This window comes from Anopheles maculipalpis, chromosome 3RL, assembly GCF_943734695.1.
Source record: "Anopheles maculipalpis chromosome 3RL, idAnoMacuDA_375_x, whole genome shotgun sequence".
Lineage (NCBI taxonomy): Eukaryota > Metazoa > Arthropoda > Insecta > Diptera > Culicidae > Anopheles > Anopheles maculipalpis.
This window is the reverse complement of record NC_064872.1, coordinates 12,296,263-12,321,775: the sequence shown is the minus strand read 5'-3', so window position 1 is coordinate 12,321,775 and position 25,513 is coordinate 12,296,263. Positions and strand designations below refer to the sequence as shown.

The window sequence follows — 25,513 nt, the reverse complement described above, 5'->3', positions numbered from 1 at the left end:
ATGGTAGAAAGAGGAAGATATTTTCATTAGTAAAACTGGCACCAACAGACCATATTCGTATGAGCATACCACTACCAGACAGTAAGTAATATTAGAGAGATAGTAAGTACAAGAAGAATCTAGCTAAAAACGAAAAACGAACATAAACGCTAGGTTTGGTCATTTAAATATAGAAAACAGGCGGTTTCTATAACGTGCTAGATATGGAACACAGATAATAAATAGATTAAATTGGAAAGGATCGTCAGTCGCCACAACCGATCTATAAAATCCGATCTTTGCACACGCGACACGCGAACGGTTTGCTTAACAAATCCCACAGCTTTTGTCCAGACAGTAGGCAAGAGCCTCGTGTGAATTTGTTCCAACGCCTTTATGGTCACGAATGTTGCATAATTATTGTTATTGCTATTTTTTGAAGGACGCTTCCGACATTTAAACCGACTAGCAACGGACCATAGAAAGAATTGCAGCGTACCATAATTTTCCTCTACACGTAATATCCAGTTTTCCGAGGAGGACAGTTTTGTCTGCTGCTGCCACATCCCCCTTAAATAACGAATTTAAGTGGGCTGTTCCCGCGGGTTACGTTTTTAAGTATTGGGGAGACCGTAATGGAAGTGTGTGTATCCTTTCCTTCCAAACCAATTATACACCTTTTTCTGCTGCGCTGTTTAAAGTGTTTTCGTTGCTGTGTTTTTTAATGTTCAACCAAAACAACAGCAATTATGTTGCGGAATTGGTGCGCGGCAAAGAAATGGTCATTTTTCTTCTTTCTTCTCATCGGTGCGAACGATGCTTGAAAGTGCTTCAAAGTTGTTTTAAATCGAAAGGGCACCACGGGCGGGGTGGTACAGTTGGTGGAGGAAGATGTTCGATTGCGCAATTTCACCAAAACAAAAGTGTTTCTCGATCGAGACGAGAAGACGGTTTGCTGCTACTGATCCAATTTTGAGTCAGCAATCTTTAATAGAAGGAACGGACTCGTGACGAATCCATTAAAAGCAGCATTATGAAGTATAATAAATAGATTAATGAAAACTGTATTTAGCAGCAGCATCTTTTTGTAACGCTAAGTGAAGGTGAATGTTTTGTGTGTGTGTGTTTTTTTTGTTCCGTCCGGCTTATTAATTGAGGTGAAGTAGTAAGAATTTAGCATATAAAGTGATGGCCACAATAGATTAAGACCACGTTTGTATCCGATTTTCAAACTACTGTTTTCTATACTTCTGCTAGGTATAATAATACGAAAATTTAGTAGAACGTTCATCAGCATCTGAACTCTCTCTATAATCAGAATATGTTTTCCTCTATAAGTTCATAAATTATTTAGTACAAATAAAAAGAACTTGAAAACAGTTTAAATTTTTTCATAAAAAGCTATTTAAAAAAGTTAACTTTTTTATTATTAGAGGCAACCAATTTTAGAGCAAAACGACCAGGCCTTGCTTCGTGAAATAAAAAAAATGTTAGCGGTAAAAACGGTTAAAAGGAAGATGCGCCAAACTATAAAGAATTATTTGATTTGAATTTTAAAGTTGATGGATGGTCTTTTGTGCTTTGGCCATATTTTTATTAGGATGGCAAGACGGAATAAATCTATTTAATTAATTATTTATCCAATGATAGGACTGTTATCGAAATTTTTAGCAAAAAATAGGTCAATTCGTTGGAAATTGTTTTCACAATCCCTTAGAAGGAATTTTAATCGTTTAAAAATAAATTGCACCATAACCAATAAGATAAATTTAATTGGAAACCCATTTTACAACACCCCAACACAACACAAATCGTGCCTGTTCTCAATGCCATAAAATGCAATGGCAAATAAGATGTTAAACAGCAAACACCTGACAATTCAACACGACAAATAAGCCATTCTTTTACCGAAGAAGGAAACCGGAGAGAAAGAGAAAATAAGCAACTCTAGCACGTTTGTACAAAGTACGTTTGACATTGATGACTTCGTGACCTAAGGGGAAAGAATAGTACCCCCAAAACCCGGGGGCCCGACGATCGTCGTGCTCACCGTTTTTTTTCTAATGAAGTCATTATGTAACACAATTCATTTTGCTGTACGGTTACTATTATTTACTTAACGATTACTGCACTGGGATGTCCGCTTTTGTTGGAAGGGTGGAAAAGGTGCAAAAAAAATCACGCTTTCTGGCAGCGCGATCCATCAAGAATGTTGGAAAGAAGGGTCCAGTAGTATGGACACGTACTTTGTTTGGGCGAAAATGCTTCAAGTTTTAAACAATGTGAACCACACCACGAATTTGATATGGCTCAAGTAAAGCATTACACAGTCTCTGTCTCTCTTATACAGCAGAGTATGACAAAAGGAGCCTCGGATTCAATTTTATTGAGTCGATCAAAAAGGTAAATGTCACGAAAATGGGTATAACACGATGGTGTGTAACAAAGTTTCCATTCATCACCACTCTCTTTTGGGATTGTGACGAACACTCCCCATTTTTTCCACCATTGTTGCTAAAATATCTTCCCTTCAGCTTTGTTTAGAAAAACGTGAGCGTTAAGTTAATATCCCGCTGTTCTAAAAATGGTGCCAGGATTCCCGTGGGTCATACAAAACAAATCGAAAATCATTATCCAAATGTCTCAACGTTTCGATTTGAGCTGTAGACCAATTACCGGATTGAAGATTTGATTTCTCTGTTGAAGAAATACCCACACCGCGTGAGAAGAAGCTCATACTGGTCATCAATACCAGTCGTCAAAACAGTAATTCAAAAGAAGACTTCTTGAAGTGATGTACGAAACATTTAAAAAAACGCAGACGAGAGCAAAAACTAAAGCATTCAGCTTACATTGAATCAGGATAGGGAATGCTAAACTTTCAAAGTGAAATGTTCCAAACAACGAGCCTTCTACCTCGTGGGCACTTATCTTTGGGTGATCCCAACCGGTTGTTGGTGAAGAAAAGCTAATATAACGAGCTGCTGTTGTTGATGTACCCGTTCGCAACACATTATACATTACGAAACAACAAACAAACGAAAGCTTCTTATTAACCTCCATGGTTGGTTGGCCCTTTGGGTCTGCGGGCGCCCAGATTATGTTTCTTTTTTTGGAATTGTTTCGACCTTTCACTTGGATAATTCTTCCTCCGGACGATCGGAGCTAATTCGATTGCGATCGTTTCCACCACCAGCTTCATTTTCGCTTTCCATCGCGAGCTCTCGCCAGGAAAATCGATCTAGGGCGTCCTGGAACGGTTTACAACCTCTTTTTGCAAGGTTACACATTTCCAAGCGACTTTAATTAGACCTTTGGCAGTACTTCCACCTTACCACCTTCACTTTCTTCCGTGTGGTTTGGTACAGCGTGGAAAAGGGAAGAGAAGCTAAACCCACTTGAACGGGAAAAGTCAATTGTATGTAAGAACACGAAAGCATAATTTTAGCGTTTGGTAAATAACGGGCAAAGAAAAAAGCAACAAAGATCCTATCTGCCTGATAAGCGATCGTGTTGAGCATAAACATTTACAGCAATGAATTGCACCCATCGAAGGAGCGTGGGATCGGCAAAGTGGAAGCCAGCAAATAATAAACCTCAACCACAACCATCAGTTTCGATCAGATTCATCTCCCGCTCGAACTGCGAACCAAATTCCAGCAGTGTTAAAATACTACTCCACTACTAGTCACATCACAAATAATACCTTAGACATTGCTGAAAAGGCCGTTGGCCTTCTATTTTTCACCCTTTAAACCCTCCAACCCTGTGTATGCAGACAGGCAGCCAGCCATGCTCTAAAGGGTTCGATCCGCTGACATTAGAATTGAGAAGCCGAGAGTAAATATTTTCCCATACCTTTTTTACGATGAAATCGAAACCGGGTGTGCTTAGAGTGAACCGCACCTTGTGTCGGCACCTTGCTTCACCGTGCATGAGTCAACTCGACCATTGCTTTGAGCATCGTTTGGCCCTAGAGCCTGAACCTTTGGTAAAGGGGGCGCAAAGGTAAGGGCTATTTAAAATTTTTATTGTGAATCGAGGAGTAAAAGTTCAAACGCCAATCGATCAGACTGTACTACGGCAACAGGTTTGTACCGCAAGAGTGTAATGGCGCACTGTTGTTGCCTCTGGAATACGAGAGAAACAGGGGAGGCTCTCAAAGGGATCAGATAAGAAACGTTTAACAAGGTGCTGAGAAGGTGTGCAGCACGATATTAAATTCAGTATGGTGCAGCAGGTTACAGGCCATAATCAGTCCGGGCGAAAATGTTGGTTACCTTTAAATTTATTTACTTGTTTGCATTTGGTAAACGAATTGTGCAATTAGTGGCACCAATGCAGATCCCGTACGGGGACAAGATTTTACGATAGGATAAAAGCTTTCCGTGCTGGAAGATTGAAACGACGGATGTGAAAGTTTGTTATCCAGCGTTTGTTAAGTAAATGGAAATTGCTAGCGAAATAATTATTCTCTAAATAATTGTTTCCCTGCCAGGGTCATGAAACGACTTAGAATCATGAAGGATTTCCTGTACAGGATGGAAGTGTAGGTTTAATTTTTAGAAAATTATGAAAGGTCAATTTGGCTTAATTGTAGCTTCAAGACAAACATAAGAATTGATTTATAATAAGCTAAAACACGGTATAATTGTCGTACAGTTCATACAATACATACAAGTATGGGAAAATTTGGACATTTTTAGCAAACAACAACACACAACACAAAAAGCATAGCAAAAAAACACACAAACACACACATAAATATAAATTTGTAAACAGAAAAGCAATCAAACACAGCAGCAAATAAAAAAAAAAAAACCTCAACCAATCAATTTCTTCCCCGCTCTTTACGATCATTCAAAGAACTGTGCGCAAGAAATCATCAAACCTTGTCGTTTTCCATCACCTTGCCGCTCAACACAAACACCACCATTACCGGTGGAAAGGGTTGGTGATCGAAGGTTTCGATCGTGGGGCTGTTTCCCTTCCCCCGCACAAAACTGCTGCTTCGTGTCACGTGCGAAGCTGACAGAACTGACCACAGCAACGTTCGGTGCAATGTGTTCCCCTTCGTCCCCGTGCGGTAGTAACATGTGTGCGGAAGAAGCGACGACACCACCATAACCACCATCATCACGGCTACTTAGCGTACTTTTCGATGTGGGAAGCGACTGCGGTGTGGCACGGCCAGCTGCAGCGGACGACGATGACGAGATTGACCGAGACCGAGACCGCGACCGTGCCTGCCGGATAGTGGACAGGAGCGATGAACCAATGCTTGAAGAACGCTCTTCTACATCATCAGTGATGTGCTTCTCTTCTCTGCGAGCGTTTTTCTTTCGACGCGTAATCCAACTTCCAGTTTCTTTCGGATGCTCCGGACCATCTTGGAAGTACTCGGTGGAAGAAGCGGGTGAGCTATCCTGCAGGCGTTTGGCGTTGGACGTTGTGACAGAGGCCGGTAGCATCGGTTCCGACCGGCAACTACAGTCGTCCGGTTCGGTTTCCGTCTCACTTGGGTTTGTGTCTGTACCGTGCTCATTATGATCATCACCATCGTGGTGTATAATCGATTTTCGGGACTTTTTCTTACGAAACACATTCACTGCACGGGACAGCATTTTTTTGCTGGCTTTTGCTAGAAGTTTGTCTGATTTACATTCGAGAACTTAAGACGATAGCGGAGAAATTAACTCTTTTTGTGATGTATTCAAACGAACTTTGCACAACCGTTACTTGATCACATTTCTTAGGGAGGCTGTAGAATATCGTTTCATTAATGTAGAAAATAACTTTAGTTGCTAATGTTGATCCGAATTCGTCATTGGGAACGTCTCCTCTTAAAGGGCAAAGGATAAAGTTTCCTTTTGTGAATTTTTCCGCCATTTTAAATATTAGCATCGTCACACATAAGAACGTTAACGAAGACAAGCAATCAAATAGTGACTAACCCACTTTCCGATACCCCATTCTCTGTTTTGTGCAACAATTTGCCTTTATAGCCTATGTGGATCTTTTGTCTTCCTGACGATCCTCAGCGAAGAATCGATTCTTCCCACTAGAATTTTTCCTAACGGTCTAGTTTTCGTTCTTCACCTAACAGAAAACGAAGTTGAACACTATCTAATAGGTTAATTGCGCTGCAAAAATTTCCTAGCACTTGAGCACGAGTTTAAAATCAACGGACAGAATTATCATTCCAGCCTACATTAAACTCATGATGATGATCATGTGCCTTGCACAATAAAACATTTGCCATAGATTAAGCAAATGAGGAAGGAGGAAAAAAAAGCATTAGCCTACAAAAAAAAAGGCAGACAGAAAGGGCAAATCTCCATCCAACGAACCGGAAAACAAGTTGCACTCTCCTCAAAAAGCGGGATGTATGTAACGGATTGAATGAAGTTGCACTTAAGGGTAGCGCAGCAAAATGTGTGCTTCTGCACGGTTTGTGGAAGGATGCAGACTGCACACGTTGATGACCCAAAAACCTCTCCCCCTCCCCTTTCCTATCATCCAACAAGTAAGCATGATAAAGTAATGCGCAATTTAAAGTTCCGTTCCTTAGTTGGAATGTCTATTATTGCACGCGTAGGCATCTTGCTCATCGAATTTGATCTGAGCTGGATGAATCTATTGCTTAATAAAAGGGGTTTTCTTCTTATACTTCAAGAGTAAGAGCAATACTAAAGCTTCTTCACAGTCATGGGCATGGGTGTCTGCAAATGATGCACAATACTGATAAGCTGTTTTTTTCTCCTATAGTTCAATTAATGCACGGCAAGTCAGAGCACAAATCTCACCTCTCCAAGCTCTCATAATGAGAAAATGCAAAGTGAGATTACTTTCAAGGGTACAAGGGTGAACGGTCCTAGTTTTTTTTCTCCTTTCCATTAGCCCTTTATCCCTTTAACGGTACAACATTACGATTGACACCTGGAACAGTGGGTGCGCATTGGGTGTTGTCCTCTCCCTCCCGTACTATAGCTAACTGTAACACAGCATGGTAAAGAGAACAAAAAAAAAAAATGCAACCTACATTCATCGCATACTACAGGCCTCATTTTCCTACGCATTCACTGCACACACGATGCACCCTTTGTACAGCGACCTTCTAGTTTAAGTCACATTTACCACATAATCGTGCATCTCCGTGTGGTTAACATGTGTTTCTTTTCTTCGAATAAAAATGTCTGCTGTGCACGGCAAGCTGATTACGAGAACAATATGACTGGGAGGCTTTCATTGACAATTGTTAAGCCGTGGCGTTGATTCCCTTTTACCGTCAATGTTTCTATGTTACTTTCTGATATGTTAAGATGTCTTTTGCTGCGGATGAGTAACGGAACAACAGCATTGTTTCGGGTCAGGGAGCTCTTTTTTATTGCAAGGTTTACTACATACAGTGATGATGCAGTTCCAGCCTTCATTGACGAGGAATGAATTAATTTTACTAGCTATTTGCAGTGCAAAAAAAAAAAAATACATCGCACGAACTGCTTGCAAAAGTTGAAAAATTTCTGAGTAAACATTTCATCACCAGCTCGCTGGAAAGCGCCACTTTGAAAGGGTCAACAGACGCTGGGACTTATGACTCCAGCTGCATTTAAAGCTGCAGCCGAATGACAGCAGAGACCTTTCCTCCTTCATTCCTAATAGGGCCAAGTGTAAATGACCATTGGCTGCGCTTTGGATCGGCTTATTACAGTGGATTGTTCTCGTTTTGCTCATCAACCAGACCCTTAACGTCATCTCCTGCTTCACATATGGGGTTGGGTTTGTCGAGAAACGGACCAACCATGTATTAGTTCCCAATTGAAGCCCAATTATTTCGGGAGAATTGAAGTTTTTGTGTGGTTGCTCTGCTGAGACAGGCTAAGCCATCTTCTTCTCCAACTACTATACCAAGGGATAGATTTGATGCAATGAAAGCGGTAGGAAATGGGTAGCCTGTTTTGACTGCTGAGGCAATTTTCTCTTATGCATGATGCGATTAAAGATGCTTACATGACATGACCTTATCTGCCATTTTCAAATACTCTTTTACTTTCAATTTTAGCTTCAAACTGCTCGTATCCAAAAAAATATTTTCTTCATAATTTGTAATTCATTGAATTGAAATTTTGAAGCGAAAAATTCACTCATTTTGCTTATTTACAGTGAATAAATGAAATCGCACACATTCAGACGAGCCGCTACCCACAGCCCAAGCTCATGCGCACGCGAATGATGATAACGTCTGAATTGGAAAATGAGCCGTCTTGTTTCCCCCCAATTTGCCTTTTCCGTTTGGTCAACATCAACAACAACAACCACCACCAACGACGACGACGACGACAGCCAGCGAACAAGCATTCGATTTCGTACGATTGGACCCCGAATGCCGAGGAAAATTGATAGTTTTCACTTCACACACACAGTGTAGGCAAAAGCGTTCCATAAATCACGCAGAGCGACACAAGAAAATTGTTCACTTTCGTCGTCGTTACCCACTACTGCTGCTGCTGTATTTGGACAAACGTCTTTCTTTTCGCGCACGCACTATAAAACATTGCTAGACATTGCGTCGCGACTATTTGGTAGTAGCGATATTTAAGACTTGTCCGGCGGAAATGCGGTGAAACGAGTTTAAAGAAAAGTTGATCAATTATCAAACGATTTTTCACTATCGAACGAAAAGAAAGGGAAATTACATCGGTACCAACGAAAAAAAAAGCCTTGCAATTCAAACTATTTATTCAAGCCTGTGTGTGTGTGTGTGTGTGCGGAAAATCCGAAGCAGGAAAACACCACACCAAGCTTAACAGTTTAATCATCTCGCACTGTTCACAGCCACCAGTCATGGGGTGGAATTTTCACCACATTTTCTTCACACCTCTCTGGTGCTGCTGGTGAGTTACAGCATTGCGAAGCTTTTTTGCATCACCATTCCAGAAACACGCCGAGATAGTAGTGAACTATCGGCGAAAGCAAGATTATGTGGTTCACACACGTTTCCGTTTCGATAATTGATTGTTAATCGTTTGCAACCTTAAATCCCGTACGACGCGTTCGACACAGTGCACACGAGTCAACGATGGGTGTATGGATAAGTACTAAAATGGGGGAAAAATCACCAAGCATCGGAACAATTGCTTGGTTCTCGTGTCAAAAAGAGAGTTGAGCTGAAGGAGAGTGTTGCCAAAAAATGGGAGCATTGGATGCTGCGCAGAACTACGGTTGATAACGGAATACGGTACCGTTTTTAATTCTCTTATTTTAATGTAAGTGGTTTGTTTTGATTATGTAATTTTAATCTTTTCTTGTAACTTTTTTTTAATATTTAATAAATCATTTCCTTCTGGCCCATAATTTCTTTAGAAGTTAATGCAAGGAAAACGAAATTTTGTGATGAGACAAATGATTTATAATAAATCTTTTTGTTATTAACCGAGTTGTAAGGGAATAATCTGTAAACCTGCAGCCTCCGTACAAAGCAGAGGATGATGTGCAAACAAGCATAGAAGGACTTTTGATTAGATTTCGATTGTTAAGCAGCAAAATTCAATGTACCAACACAGTGCTTTAATCGTGTTTAAACGAAGCAAAGTTTAACAATATAACTGGTTAATATATTTGCTATTTTATAACATCAAAACACATTGCGAAATGCTGAACACTAATACTACTTCAAGCAGGAAAAAACAACAATGAATGAAAGCAATACATTCGTGAAGGAAGCAACACGGAAAAACGCATACACACAGTGATACATGGGGAGGGCACATGCGCAATAGACACGGGCCACACCACAAAACACGAATGATGATGAAGAAGAAGCTTCAAACAGGAATCCGCTACGCTTGATGATAATTGTGTGTGAACAAACTAAACAAACAATTTCTTCTGTCTAATCAAACAAAATTTGTACGAGATGAAGGTGATAAAGCAGCAATGAACGTGCTACACAGAAATTCTAGAGGGCACACACAGACGGGGACGGACAGAACACATGGAAAAAGATGCACCTGCTTCTTGCCCGCTTTTGTGTTGCAAAATTTGTGAAACTTCCGTCGCGTTATAACGATCGATATTTTCCTGGCTGGCGCTGGGTGGATGAACGCTACCCGGAAAAAAAACCAACTGAATGAAGGGATTTTTCCGAGGTTTTCTCTTCCTAACGGCACGGGCAGTATGAATATTCAAAATATATCCAGCAAATTTAGGTGTTAATTTAACGTTTCATTCGTGCAAAGGAATTGAACTTCGAGTAAGAAAACAAACTGCAGTTCCACCACTTCAAAGCTATAGAAGTTTTTATAGCTTTATTCTTCGACACTTCTTCGTATTTCAGCACATTTAGAGTGGAAGTTTAAGTGATTTAATTAAATAAAATTAGTTACACTAATGCACACGTACACACTCAATCGCACAATCCTTTTCCGCGTTGTTTATCGTTTTTCGCAGCGATATCCGTCTTCACGCAAGAAACGTCAAATAGTGACTGACTTCTCGTGCTCCTTCGCATGTCCTGGCCAATACGCTGGTGCTGCTGCTGCTGCTGCTGCTCATTCTACAGCTCTCAACAGCTGACTCAACTGGCACGAAGCGTGTTACTATCGATTGCTCGATGGAGGTCATTTTAGCGATAAAGAGATATCAATACGAATGCTCACGCGGACTCTTGTTCAATGGTTTTGATCAATTTGCTTTAAGTAATATTTTTCTGTGCTTTATATAATGCTTTTGTGAATAATTTGGAAACATCTCCAAATCGCTAAAACACCTTAATTTATATTAAAAACCAGCCAGTGTAACAAAACACGGTAACCTGACACGCATCATCGGATTAGCCCTACTTTAAAAGACGCTGTGGAACTTTTCCTCTATTTTTCTTTTCCAATTTTCGATTTTCTTTGTACGTTTCCTCTGTAACATCCTCTACATGTCAATTGTCACAGTCGTTTCTACGGATTCGATGCCGTTTGTTTATTTTAAACCGCGTACCTCTTTCTATTTGAGACGATTTTACAATGCGGGAAAGCAAAAATATAAGCCATCGGAGAAGCAGCAATAATTGTTCCGTTTGTTTGGGGCTAGGAGGGTAACATACATACACAAACGGGCGTTTAACACCGGTTTTCATTTTAAAAATGGGGTTTCAAACTACGCTACGACACCGTTTTCTTCGTTGGAGAAAATTGAAAATCGAACAGAAACATAAGAAGAGAATGCAGTCGATAGTTTTCCCCAACAGAGCAAAGTTAATAATGCATAACACTAGCTTTTAAAATTAGTCAATCGGAAACGCCCCGGCTACCTGTACCCGCCAGCACACATTATTGCATCAGTCGTGGTGCTGAGCGGAGCATGCAGAGAAAAAGTCGGCACCGGGGCGGCTTAACATAATCGATCGGCAAGATGACAACAGTTCGGAAGAGCTTCCATGCTGAGACGATTATTGCGTACGGAGGGCCAAAAATCATATTAATTGTTTATCCGTTGTTGAGAAACGTTTACGTAAAATTGATTTTCATGCAACCGCCTGTGTTCCTAACATGAATACTAATGCGATGATGCGTAACGGTGTTGGAACGAACGATTGAAAATGGAATTCGTCACATACTGCATCGCGCTGATACATTTTGCTGAACAGCCAAACGTATTTTGATCATCAAAACTGTTTTCAGATAAAATTCTTCCGCACAAGACACAGTACAAACTTCTTTAAGTAAAAGTGTCAATGACTTCGGCACTAAGTCCGGTATACAATTGGATCTCGCTTACCGCAGCTCATTACCACACAATTAAAAATGCTGTCGTGAGATAATTTGTTTCTTTATGTTCCTTTCAAGTGGCAGAAAAAAAAAGCGATAAATTCAACACAAACTGCCATCATAAACAATACGGCCATTGGCGAGCTGGGCACATAAAACTATCCTTTTTGGCCCTTGACTTCCTCGGAAGGTATTAACACACCGACGAGTAGAACAATGTTGATTTTTTCGGGTTAAGTATTTATGATGCGAACAGAAAACGAAAATAAAACCGAAAATCTGATGAGTTTTTTTTTGGCTAAATGAGGAAGATGTTGTTTTGTTGTTGAATTGGCATCGTTCGTTCAGAATAGAACATGTGGAGAAATGTGGTCCAAAGAGCTCACGCTTTGATTTCGGTACGGATGTCGACCAGACCGAAAGCGATTTCGCTACTCTCTCTCTGCACGGTTCTCACGTAATTTATGCTGATGAACGCAAAAGCTCAAGAATATGCTGAACAATTGTGCCAAATTAATTTGCCTGAAGGAAACAAAAAAGATTCGTCATGGGAGTGTGTTTACGGCATAACACATTATTGGAACCATTGAGAATTGTTCATTTTTGTTTACTTTTTCAGTTTTTAGCTGTATGATTCAATTTACGGACATTAACGTCTAACGGAATAATCTTGAGGAAAATGTTGAAATCCTGTTATTTACTTTGAATAAACTTCTGTGGGGAAGACTTCAACAAATTGTGTTCATAACGAATGTCTAAAAACAGCATTTTTTAGCATTATGTTCTGCAAGAGTTCTGCATAAAGAACGCATGAATGAAATAGAGCAAAAGAAACCAAAAACATACATTAAACTTTTCCGACAGTGTGTTGACCACACTCATGTCCGTTGTGTCTCTGCTTTGCTCATTAAAAATAAAAGTTCAATTTCCTGTTCACACGAGCAAACGTACGATGAGCTTGTGCGATACACTTTGCAAGGGAAGGAAGAAAATTGGAGCAAATGAAAACAAACTAAACCGCAACGTTAATGCGAAAACGAGCTGTGAAAAGTTAGTTTAACCTCGGGGCGAAGGAAAAAGAAAGGGAAGTGAAAAATAATAATACGCATGTGAAAACATTAAGCAGAAAGAAAGGGAAAAACCCCAAAATTCATTTACTCCCCGAGTACGACGATTCACCCAATTCGATTTAGCTTCGGTACCCACACACACACACTTCCGCTTGCAATAAACATGTCCCGCCCTCCTCCCTCAAAAACATGGCACGTCTGGCCGTTGGTTTCTCTTCCCGTGAGAAAGTGATCCGTACACATTTTACGCAATGAGAACAATTGCAATATAACATAATCAAGTTGCAGCATGAAAATCCGTGCGCGATGGAGCCTCTAATCATAGGGTCACGTCCAGAAGGGGTGGTTGTTTGGACGAGTTTTGCCAATGCGCCGCAGAATGTTTGGAAGCAGACTCTGCAATTTTCCTCTGCGGTTCGATACACACTTCGACATGCAGAAGGCCCGTGTGTGTGGATGTCTCTGGGCAGTGGTGGTGGTCGCCCATTCGAAGGAGCGGACCTTTATCGTGTCGCACCGGTCTGCCATTGCAATCTTTAGATCCCGTGAAAATCGTACCGACGACAGGCGCCAAAGTTCGTGATCGCTCGATTCGTTTCTCTTCCTTTCCTTGCTTGCTGAACGCATTCCGACGGTGTCTTGTGTGCAAAACATAGTGATAAACATATTTTACACCACAATTCCGTGTGCAATGCTTTCTTCGAAGAATTCATTGCACGCGCTCAGCGAAAGTGAACTAATCATGCGGCGAAACCTCCGAGCGGTTTCCGTCCGTTTGTCACGACCGGAGGAGATGACGATGACCGTGAGGTGTCTTTTTTTTAAAGTACAGTATGATTTTATTTTTGCCAAGGTTTCACACATTACGAAGGTCCATTTTGTACCAAAACACGACGGTACTTTTTTCTAATTTTTCGGGGCGTTTCCCAAAAGGTGTGCCCTTCTATTTTCCACGCTTCGAAAATGAAACGTAAGCGAAAGCAGGCAGGCTTTCGTTAACGTTGTGTATCGAATGGGAAAGTACTTGTTTTTTTTTGGATGGCAATGTTGGCCAGAACGTTGAAGGAAAGTGTTGCAAGGGAGACAGCCAAAGGCTTGCGCTAGTCACAGCTTATAGCGGAAATTAGAAAAACTGACCTGGAAAATGGAAAAAACCTATGATAGCAAAAATAGCATTGAAAGTGGTAGAGACACACGGAAGGAAATGTATGAAATTGCAAGGGAAATAACTCTAGCTGGGGTGATCTTTGATTAGGTGATTGCAACTACAAAGTCAGCCTAGAACTCAGTCTGTCTTGGATAAAAAATCAACATCCACAACAAGAAAAATGTTGAGATACGTTAAATGGTTCAGCTGTAAAAGTTTTTTTCGACCGTGCTGGATAGAGTGGGCGGTTCTGAATGGTGCGCTTAAAATGAAACGGAGTGATGGCATAAATGTAAGCTGCAGAAAATTTAGAATATTGAGGTAGCAGACGATGACGCTAGAGAGTAAGCGAAAAAAAGGTGAAAGGTGAAAAGCGAAGGTTGTCCTTTACGTAGGCAGAAGTAGCCTCCTTGTTGGACGCCGTGACATCTGGCCATGCTTCCCAATTTTGAAAGGGGGAATGTAAAAGATGATGCTTAGAATTAGGCAAACAAGCAAGTATAAACGGATAACGGAGGCTAATAACACCTGATGGATAAATCCCTCGCGGATAATGCCATCCGGGAGGAGAGTAGAGTGGTAATTTAAATGCAATTTCTTTGAAATAAGCTCGAATAAATCCTACAAGGTGTTAAAATGCGATTGTAACCTCCGAAAATGAACGGTGATTGAGACGTACGAAAGACTTCATCATATTAGCTCTCATGAAACATGGAAACTTTCAACTAGAAATTGATTAAAGTTGAAGTTAAGCTCCTTAAACACACATGAAATGATAACAAATATATAAATACCTATGCAATGACAATGAATTAAATGAACATCACCTCGCATTTCGCTATTTTACGTAACATGCATGGTGAGGTAAATCCTAAACCATTTCTTCAATCGATTCCGATTGGCATACACATAAGATGCGCAACGAGATGCAACATTGTTAATGGTGCGAACGGAAATTGGATCACTTTTCCCATGCCCAACAAGCTGCAGCTTGTTTGCATGCTAACCACCAGGCAAAACAAAGTCTTTGCTACGCGTACCATACCACCACACGAACAGTAGGAACGCATTAATGTCTTCACCTTCGAAAGAATCCGATCGGAGCAGAAAGCATAATGAATTTCGCGATCACGGGAAGGTGTCCGCCGTTATTATTTTCTTTACCTTGTTTTGCTTTCTTTTTGTTCGTTCACACGCTGCCAATAAGGGGGTGTCCCTGCTGGTGCAGATCTTTCTACTATTGGTGCGTAATGTGTTGTACAACATCATTGTTCAGCAATTTATTTCGCGCTTTGGAAGCGAAAAAAAAAAACACATACTCGCGCGCTCGCAAGAGTACACGCGAGAAGGAGAAGAAAAGTTTGAATGCAAATCAAACTGACCATTGTGCTAAGGCTAAGCATCTATTTGTAGGTGGGAGGGAGAGTTTTTCGAATCGTTTTTCCCGACCATCTCGTGCTTATGCTGGTATGCAGATCAACCAGCGCACCCAAAGTTCGCTACCATTCGGGCGGAGGGGAGAGTTTTGAGCAATTGTTTAAGAAAAGAAAGAAAAAAAAACACACAATAAAACAAAAACATTGTTCACTCGTTAAAGGGCTAAACTAGTTTTATTCCCATGGAGAGAGAGAGAGAGAGAGAGAGAGAGAGAGAGAGAGAGAGAGCAAAAAAAAAGGCAATCCCAATACAGAGTGGACGCTAGAGCTGAAAAGAAATTGATGGGAAAAGTTGATCAACAAGCCGATGGTGCCTCGGTTTTGACGCCTACGCACTTCCGCGTGAAACAATTTTGCATGCTTCTTTATAGGTTGCCGTTTGCCGAATGCTTGTTAAAGCAAAGTGATCGTATCGATCAAAACAGTGGAAGAAACACATTTCTTTCTATTCCTGTGCTAAGGAATAAAAAAAAAAAAACACGCAAAGCGCGTACTTGGGTAGTCACGCTAACTATGTTGTCAACCCGTTATAGTGTGTGGCTTTGCTTGTGTGCAGCGAGTTAATAGTAATTGCTAGCACAGGAAGGCATTAATTCAGCTGTCCACGGGAAAATGGTTGATCACGATTTTTCCCAGAAAGGCTATCGTTGAGTCAAAATGTCACCAGCTGGCGCAGAAAACTGCATCGATGATTTATTGTGTGCGTGTAATCCTCGGTAAGCTTCGAAGAGAGCCTTCATCGTCTTCAGGAAATATTAATTGAATCGTTATCGAATATGATCATTTGCTTCTTACCGTTCCAGGCTTCCCTTTCCGTACGTGTGGAAAATGGTAGGTGGAAGCAATGTCACCGCCAGTAGCCATCGTTAGCGCTTGTGAGATTAATTTAACTTTTCCTTCTACAACGGCGCATAACTTAACGCCAAGTAGCCAGCTTTGCATTTCGAATCCTGTGTTACCTCCTCTTATTTGTTCCACTGGTGGCCATGGTAGTCAAAGCCTTTAGGCAAAATAAACTACCAGAAAGAAAGCACCTTATCTTGAGGGAAAGGGCCAAGGGAAAGCATTTTTCAATGCAATCATTTTCCGAGTGGAAGCTCTACAATCTTTCAACCACCATTCTAAACATATCATTACGTTGTTATAGATTTTTGAGCTCGAAAGTAGGTTTGGTTGGTTGTTTTGTTTACTGGAGTTGAGATTGTAAAAGGTGGCAATTGTGTTTCAACACATCGTAGCTCTACTAATATACGTGGTTAAATCTATTTATTAACGTTCATTGCTTCGATGAGAGTGGCTTTTTTGGTGAGTAAATGCGAAACACTTCCCGGATGGTATGCAAAATTGATATTCAAATAACGAAGGAGTAAGAGAAGAGGATATTTTGAGCATTGAGAAGGACAAAACGTAGAATCATTGTATAAAACTGACCACACAAAATAACGCCGCCTAGAGTGAATTGTTGTTCGCATAGAATGCGAAATTGCGGTTACGGAAAAATGCATTCACCGAGTACCATCGCGCCCCCAGGGGTTGCAAAATAGGTTCCGTTCTTAATAACCTGTGCCCCAACCTGCCCCGAGCAACTTTTGACCTGGTTTTTGTAAATGAAGGTTTCTAGGTTACTTCCACAGCAGCATATGTGACCGTTTCCCTTGCTTGTAATGTACTCGATTAACCACTGCGGAAGATGACCTGTGTGTGATCAGGGCTTCCTGATATGAAAAGGTGTGGTGGTGCGCTCCGTTTACACCGTGTGCGTTCGTCGCTTTACTGCTCATTGAAGTCTAATGTTGCAAACGTATTTACGCTATAAGAGATGATTAAAAAACGGTTAAAGGAATATTGCTAAACATGACATTTTTGTTTACTACATTAGTAAAAACATTATTCCAAAGTATGTTCTTTAAAACAATTTTCCAGGAACGATCTTAAAAGAAGCTGTTGAAACCGGAAAAAGTCCAGCAGTAGGAACACATTCTTCGTGGTGAAACTATACCCTTTTCAACTGTAAAAATGCTTTCCCGATTACATGCATCTCCCACAGGAATAGCTGTCCTATTACTCTTTATCCACTTAAACAAACTACTTTTTCACTCAAAACCCCTTTCAACGTATGCAATTTCAATGCACGAAAAACCGGTCCGTATTTTATTACATACTGGTTTTTCTTCCCAGCTCAAAAAAAAAAGGCTGCTGCCCCTTTCCTTTCAATGTTTCGATAAAGATACATGTGGTGGATAATGTGCGCAATCGATCAAAAAGTCCCCATTTCACCACATCGCACAAGCAAACATTTCTTCCAACCATTGGCTACAGGTTATTTATTTTGCCTTTAACTAGGGAAGAAAATCTTCACGGTTGTTTTTTATGTGAAGACCGGCCGGCTGTGCATGTGTTCCCTTACTGCAATGAATGGAATTTTCTCTACCAGGGAGGGGAGGGGGGCTAACTGTTTTGGGGTTGACGTTGACGGTCCAATCGATTGATACGTCCCCTTTAGCCCGGTTAGCCTAGTTTAGGACAAGTTTCCCAGTGGTAGCTGAGCTTTAGACGGTGGCCAAACAAACCAGTCATAACTGCAAAATTTAAGCGATTTTTCTACCCACTTTTGGCTTATCTCATCAACCTGTTCATCGAACTCGGCTAGCCGTAGGCAAGCAGAGCACCCGACCGTCACACACCCGGGATAATTTTTCATGAATCATCATTGATCGATCGATTGCCCTTACCCTTGGGAATGGAGTGTGATCATGGCAATGGATTGACGGCTGGAATTGATCGATTCGATAAACCGTCGTGTTGCTGGCAAAAGCGAACCATTGTGTGTCTAATGTAAAAGATCACGCGGGGGGACATTTGCCCTTCTCGGTTGCATTGGTTTGCTTTCTTATTTGCTATTGTAGCTTATGCTGTTGGCCGCTGGTAAAATGCTGTCTATTGATAGGGAAAAATAAGGAACAATTGCTTCGTGCTACTAGTGAAAATGTGTATTATAAAAGACAAACAATATCTGACTAAATACTGTAGAAAGCTGAAGCAACTCATAAAAGCATCATTGTAATAATATTTTAATGCACAAAAAGCAACCTCAAAATTCAATGTGATAACCTCAAAATTCACAAATGTAGAGGGAAATATAAAACCAATAAAAGCAGCTATATTGCAAAACAAAAAGCTTTACAAACTCCCTAAAGTGGCCGCTACTGCGCACTACTCGACAAACGAAATACCTTCAAACATCATCCGCTCGCTGTCGTAGCCACCGCAAGCTGAATGATAGGATGTGGTCGGTTCGGTGTAGCGAAAAAATCCACTCCCACCAACCGAGCCGGGCGTACATCCGGTGTGAGATTCAAACACCATCTCATCGTCCTCAAAAAACTGTCCCGATGCATCCTCCTGTTGCTGGTGTCGTTGATGAAGTTGTTCGTTTTTGAGCTGCACGAAATCTATATCTTCCTCAACGGATAGCTGCTGCTGTTGGTCGTCGAATGTCTCTAAATCATTGTCATCCGTACGACGCAAGTACAAATCCGGATCACGTTTGTAGGATGTGGAGCAATGTGGCAATGCTGATGATCGATGCCCGGCAGAACCACAGTCACTTGGCACATGGTCTTGATCGGAGGATGAGGCAGAAGTTTCGAGCTCGATCGTACTTCGTTCGAGTGTTTCAATGTTCTTTGAAATACCAAAGTTGGCTTTCGTTTTCGTAACGATACCTTGCGTCAGGAGCTGTGCTAGTTCGAGATTTAACGGTGTACCACACGCATCATCCTCCTCATCGCTGGCAGTTGTGCCGAACCGTCTTCGATAGCCATTTCCGCTATCACCGTTAGCAAATTGGACATGCTTGCCGCCATTGGCGCTCTGCTCTTGAATATCCTCGTAATCGAACACTTCGAAATCGGACGGAGTTGAGGAAGATTTATCCAACTCTTCATCTTGTCCTCCACCACTTTTCGATGAAAGATCATCTTGATTCATTTTTATCGCGTTTAACCCGTTCAAACTAAAGCTTAAACCGAACCCGTACCATTCCCCAACGGTGCGAACTTTGCGCGCATTATCACTTTCTTATCCAAAGAAATTGCGTTGCCTATTGCTGAATTGCTATCATTTCACATGCTGTTGATTACAGCTTCCTTCCATTCCGCTGTGCATTGTGTTTTATCATGTGTTAACTTTGTGTTGCTGTGCCTCAATTTCTCATCAATATTTAAATTTCTTCATCGACGTGCGGTTTGCTCTCCTTCTACAAAAGGCACTTTGTAAACGCTTCACCTGAGTTATATGCAAAAAAAAGCCACTCGTGCGATAAATGATACCTTTTGGAAGAAGAAAGAAGCAACATTGGATCGATGAAACTAAACACTTTTCCGTCAAACCCGATAACGCGCACCACCGTTTTTCATCACCGATCAAATCGCTCGTTGTCTTGGCACGGGGAACAGCTTAAGTCATCATGAGGTTCACGCAGTTTTGATCAAACTTTTGTAGGCGTACGTGCGCTGCTGAAATGAATTCATACCCGTGGAGTTTTGGGGCGGAATCTGCTGCTAACAATTACTGCAATAGAAGCGTGTAATTACTCAATATCATTTCTCTCCCCGGATCAAAACACATCATCACAATGGTGTTAGACGAGAATCGCGCCATGACTTATTACCTCCGTAACGCGCTCAATCTTCGGGCGACCATTAAACGGTGCAGTAAAGGTGGGGTGGTGGGCATTTAATTTTCACACGCGTACACACATCTTCAGCCCCATCGGATCGGGTCGAGTGATGAATTCCCTTGGGCAAAATTTTGCTCGAGTTTGGAGAGAAATGTGCTGGCACGTGCGTTGTTGAAGTGCACACGCTTACCATATGTATTATGATGCATTCTTTCCGTTTATTGGATTCGAACTTAATGTACGGTACAACAATTCATCGCGCAGAATTGGTTGATAATGTCTGCGCTTCGTGGGTAGCCGATCTGGGAAGCGTTATTCAAATGAGTTGGGGCAACACAAAAGCGTGTGGAAAAATAAATTAAGCTATCGTAAAACAATCAATGTGATAGAAAATGAAGAAATTATTCAACTAAAGACAAAGAAACGGAGAAGATAAAACCAAACAAAAGCGCAACGAAAGGTCTGATAAAATAAACGTCTTTATTACGTTGTTTAACCATCATCATCAGCAGCAGCAGCAGCAGCACTGATAAAACAAGTGGATGAGGGATCAAACCCGCAATTGAAGTTATTCCCAAGCCCGGACTATTATACGTTTTAGGACATCATTCAACAATGGCAAAGCAACTGAATAATGACAATTGATGCTTTTAGCATTTAATCTTTGAAGCCATTCATTTTTTGCCAATTTTATACGATTAAATTTGTCAAGAAGTGAAGAGAGTAATAACAATTATATAAGGCGCTTAATATTTGCTACACTATGAGTGATAAAGGCAAAGTATTAACTTATTTTATTGCCGATTTTTAGTTTAACGACCTGATACCACGTAGTTGGACAGTCAGTCTTGACTGGTATTTGATCCCCTGTCGCATTAGTCATCGATATCTCGATTCGTAAATTAAATGTTTACTTTCCAGCCATTATAAGAATAAGCCGGCACTTGTCCATCATCGAAATAGCAATAAACAACTTACGAACTGTCAACAAATAAATTACGAACAAAGACAACTTCGTTGATCCTTCCAACCGACATAGTTAATCCCAAAAAATAATTGAACCCAGAATATCATTCTAAACCTGATGATTAGTTATTGCGGACAAAATATACTCATCAATCTGCCGCCGGTACTCAACTGGTTATGAAGTAATCCATGTTACTGATTGATTGGAACACTTTGGCCGGTCCCAGGGCTAGTGGAACCACTTCCTCCATTTTGCTTAGGCTCATTGTTGCATTAGATCAATAAGGATTCTTTATCAGTAATGACACACACACAATCGTACGTAGTACTTCAATTTAACATTTCACTTGAGCAATAAAATTTACACCGGAAAACCTTTGCTCCACAAACGGAAACTTGAAAGCACAATAGTGATGCGCAATTTAAAATTTGATGACCGTGGCTCGACACATAATCAACCAATTCACTGGACACATTGGATTAATGAAACGTAAGCACAACGTCAATTAATTTGTGTGTTTTTGAACACCACTATAAACATCAAATCCGAATTTTCACCAAGTCCACCGGTTGTTGTGACGCACTGGACTGATGCAAACGAACTGAGACACCGGTGGCGCCGTTAATGCGACCAAAGGTCTGCCTTTTGCTGCAGGCCTCTGCCTTCATCTTTGCTGAAACGTAAAACAGCCAACCGCCGGGGTGCCACAGCCACACCATCTCTGTAGCCCAGAGAAGCCCAAGAAAAGTCAACCGTATTGTGTTGGTCGGTTGGGGGTTTGTGGCTACGATGGAAACGTTTTACTGGCTTCTCTCGCACGCGAGCGAATGTCGGCGCCGGGAGAGCAACAAAACATTTTCCCAGTGGAAATCAAAACAAATAGAAATGCATCACACTGCAGCACCAATCGAGAGAAGCAGAGAGTTGCTTTTGAAAGAGCTTAATTGAGAGAAAGCATCCACAAGCATTAGTGAATGCTTTTGGGGAGCAGCCTTCAATTTGAAACGAGAAAACACGAGAAGTTAACAGCAGAGCTCTCAGAGAACAACGAATGCACAAACGAAAGTGGTGCAGTTGTTGCCGGTGAAAATGCATCACAATGCAGTGTTGCCAGACACAGTAAAAATATAGCATAATCATAAATATTACGCTTTTTGGAAATACAGCAGCAAAATTAATAGATTCTTAAAGAATTATTTTTATGCCAAAATGATTTTTGCTTTTAAAACAATTTGTCGCGTAATTTTTAACCATAGAAAGTCATTATTTCAACTGCACACAAAAGTAGCTTGAGGTACTCTTCTTGAATATCTGAACATTCCACTGACGGTTAAGTTATTTATTATTCCAAATAAATAATTAATAGAAAAAGCGCCAAGAACACTTCTCCGGCGCATGGCTTGGGACTTCATCCAAGATAAGTCAAATTTTGGGCTTTTTTTACAAATCTCATACAGACGTGCGCTTTTTTTAACACACTTTCTTTGATCTTTCGTATTTAATGATGCAAAAGATTGTTAACCGTCATAAAGTAACTACTGTGGCAGTTACTTCTTCATCAGACAGTGGTGTACGCATGTTACACGTTGGAAGATAACTTCCCTAAATATTAACATTTAAAACTGTATTATAAACAGATCATAACCGCCAGCTCTTTTCTTTACAAGCGCCGGTTACGTTTGTGAAAGAGAGAAAGAAATTAAAAATAAATAAATAAATTCACAGTCGGAAGCAATTTCTTCACCAATACCGGGTGAGTGAAAAACAAAGTGTCTAATACACAAAAATGGCAAGCGACAAACTCGCGGCAGAAAATGAAAACCTAACACTGGGGGAAAGTAATTATTTTCTTCCCATCCCAATCAAATGCTCAAACACACGGCGCTCGTTGTAGGCCATTGTGCTGTTTGTCAAACTTTTCACCCCAGCCGGGAGCAAACTGCATTGGGCTGGTGTAGCTGGAAAGGTCATCAGTTTTTTTTTTTCAGATGAGTTTTCAGTGACAGTGCATGGAAGCGCACCTCCAACTTCTGCTCTTTTCTAATATCTGCATCTGTTTGCTTTAGACAAAAATCAATGCAAAATGCAATAAATAATATGTGACACACTGAAAAAAGGTTCAATGAGCATTGAAGAGCGGCTTTGAAGAATTATGCATTTAGGAAGTGAAGACGTCCGTGCAACGATTTAATTGAAATGAGAATCGGGGACTTCAATAGCATTAGTTCTTGAAAAGCAGATAGCTTATTAATTTTAGTAGCGTTAGTAAGGAGTAACATGACCAAACAAGACCATTTACTAAATTTTGATATAATTTCTTGCATTTTTAATGTTGATCGGAAATGAGAAACGGATTTAACGAAATTTACAACACTTTCCCAAGGCAAGCGACACGTTAAAAACGAAGTAAATAAATAAAATGATAAATATTAAATAAATTAGTTACTGCTAACATTAAGCGGAGTTTTCTGCTCTATCTACAAGAAGCAGCAGATAAACGATTCGGCGATACATCAACAACTTGATTTCAATTATCCTCTCTCAGTTGTATATCTTTCAGCTTCAACCATTCAGCAACAACATTCGAACGATTTCAAACTATTTCTTTTATGTTGCTTTTCATTTCGAACAGTTGATCTGAATATTTCATCACTAATCGGGAAATCGTGATTAGGTAAAGCCGTCGCCGGAAAGCATTGAAACGCGAGGAAATGAATGGGGGTCCAACGGGGGTAGACATCAAACGCTTTTGCGAACGAAACATTCAACGATTTGCTGAATATTCAATGCAGCAATACACTCTACCGTCGTGACTATTCCTAGCTTGAAATTTATGAAATATTTGACCACTTAATTGCATAATTATCCACTAAAAAAACTACAGTGCCAAACAACACAGCTGTACAACGGGGTGTTTCCGATTTAACATGCATAGGGATCACAAGTTTGCATACTATTCACGCAGTTCAGATTATTGCCGTTTCGATCAAGGGGGTCAGATTTCAGTTTTTAAATAATAGCACTACTCCTACTAACCCCGTTTCGTTTCCTTTCTTGCAAAATTTGCCCATAGGCCAGCGGAAGCAGGTTCCACCAAGGCAGCAGCATCCACAACTCTAATTAGCCACATATTATTATCCAGCAGCGCGCGCTCCGATGTGCCTACGCCTAAATTCAGCTTCCGCTTCGCTTAGCCTTTTATTGCAAACGAACGGAGGGCACGTTTGACACGAATCAATCAGGCGCCATTTGTTATCCTCCCGAGCTTCAGCGATTAAGCTCAAGAGGAGGACGAGCGTGAGATGATTATTTCATCACAAAAGGGGGGAAGGAGTTTACTAATAGATGATCTTTTTGCGGTGTGCTGTTGTCGCGTTCCAAGCCATCGGATGAGTTTATGGTCATTGCAAATTAATCGACACGTCAAACCGAATTATATCAGGTGAGAGGTGAACAACATTCAAAATTAAAAGTGAAAGTGGTCTTCTTACATCATTTGGCATCTGGAAAGTAGCAGCGGGACAGGTGCATGGAGCTGCTTGGTGATGGTTTAATTTTGCATTGATCGACATTTGCCATTTATTACTCTTTGTTCATTCATGGCCATCAGCAGCAAAGCCTCAATCCATCGATCAATAATGTAAAGCACATTTGTAATAAGCTGTAGAGATTCCTCCTGATGTACTACAACTCTGTTTCCTAAAAACTAGAAACAAACATTAGCGAAAATACGTATTCTTTTTCTGTTCCGATTAGAAAATCAATATCAATCGGAAACAGCCAGAACCCTTATCCAAACTAGCAATGTTCCGATGCTTCAAACGACTTCGAAGGAAAAGGAAATAAAACGGCACCACCGACCTAGTTTACTTTCCGGTTTGACCTAACACCATTCCTGGTGACGAGAGGTGAATGTTTTGCATCCATTTTCTTGGAGGTGAAATTAATTTACAGTTTCCTGCCATTTCTGTCCCAATGTTTCTGCCGGCAAACGGTAGCTGAAGAACGTGCAAAAATGGTAGACAAATTTGAAGCGAAATACATTTCTAACTGATCAGAAAAATTGGTGCTACAAGCCCATCACAACTCTACATTCTTTCGTGTTAAATAAATAATTAAACAATCCTATCACACTGTTGGATGTTGACATTCCTTATCAACCTTCTTGTGACTCGGACATCTGAAACGGAATGAATATATTTCATAGGAACAAAGTTCTCAGTGTCAGACACGAATGAGATTAACAAAGATTGATATCAGCCGCTTCTCAGTTACAATTTTCGGTCCCGGCAAAGGAAAGACCGAATCATGATCGGAATCACGTAGACCTCAAAATTGTGTGTTGCTCTCATGCTTTTTTTTCTGGTTTACGTTTCCAAAACGAACAAACTAGATAAGCGTGTACACACACATAGTAACGAAATTTTCCAAAACTCCTCTCCAAAAATGTATCTAAACGAATCGCCACGCTAAC

The 25,513-nt window shown here is 40.7% G+C and overlaps 2 protein-coding genes across 8 annotated transcripts in view; both read right to left on the bottom strand.

Moving 5' to 3' along the window:
• Positions 1 to 25,513, bottom strand: part of LOC126565129 (peroxisomal biogenesis factor 19) — a 349,045-nt gene that overhangs the window by 23,551 nt on the left and 299,981 nt on the right. The gene's annotated exons all lie outside the window — the stretch shown is intronic.
• LOC126563922 (trafficking kinesin-binding protein milt) overlaps positions 1 to 25,513 on the bottom strand; it is a 139,470-nt gene that overhangs the window by 5,383 nt on the left and 108,574 nt on the right. Inside the window, exon 1 of one of the 7 annotated variants that reach the window (XM_050220725.1) lies at positions 21,211 to 21,354. The exons of 4 other annotated variants lie outside the window; for them this stretch is intronic. In XM_050220725.1, coding sequence (XP_050076682.1) covers positions 21,211 to 21,304 — 94 coding nt within the window. In that variant the 5' untranslated portion in view covers positions 21,305 to 21,354. Of the gene's footprint in view, positions 1 to 4,870; positions 4,909 to 18,624; positions 18,742 to 21,210; positions 21,355 to 25,513 lie in introns of those variants that run through there. 2 more of the 7 variants (XM_050220724.1, XM_050220728.1) reach the window with 2 other exon arrangements.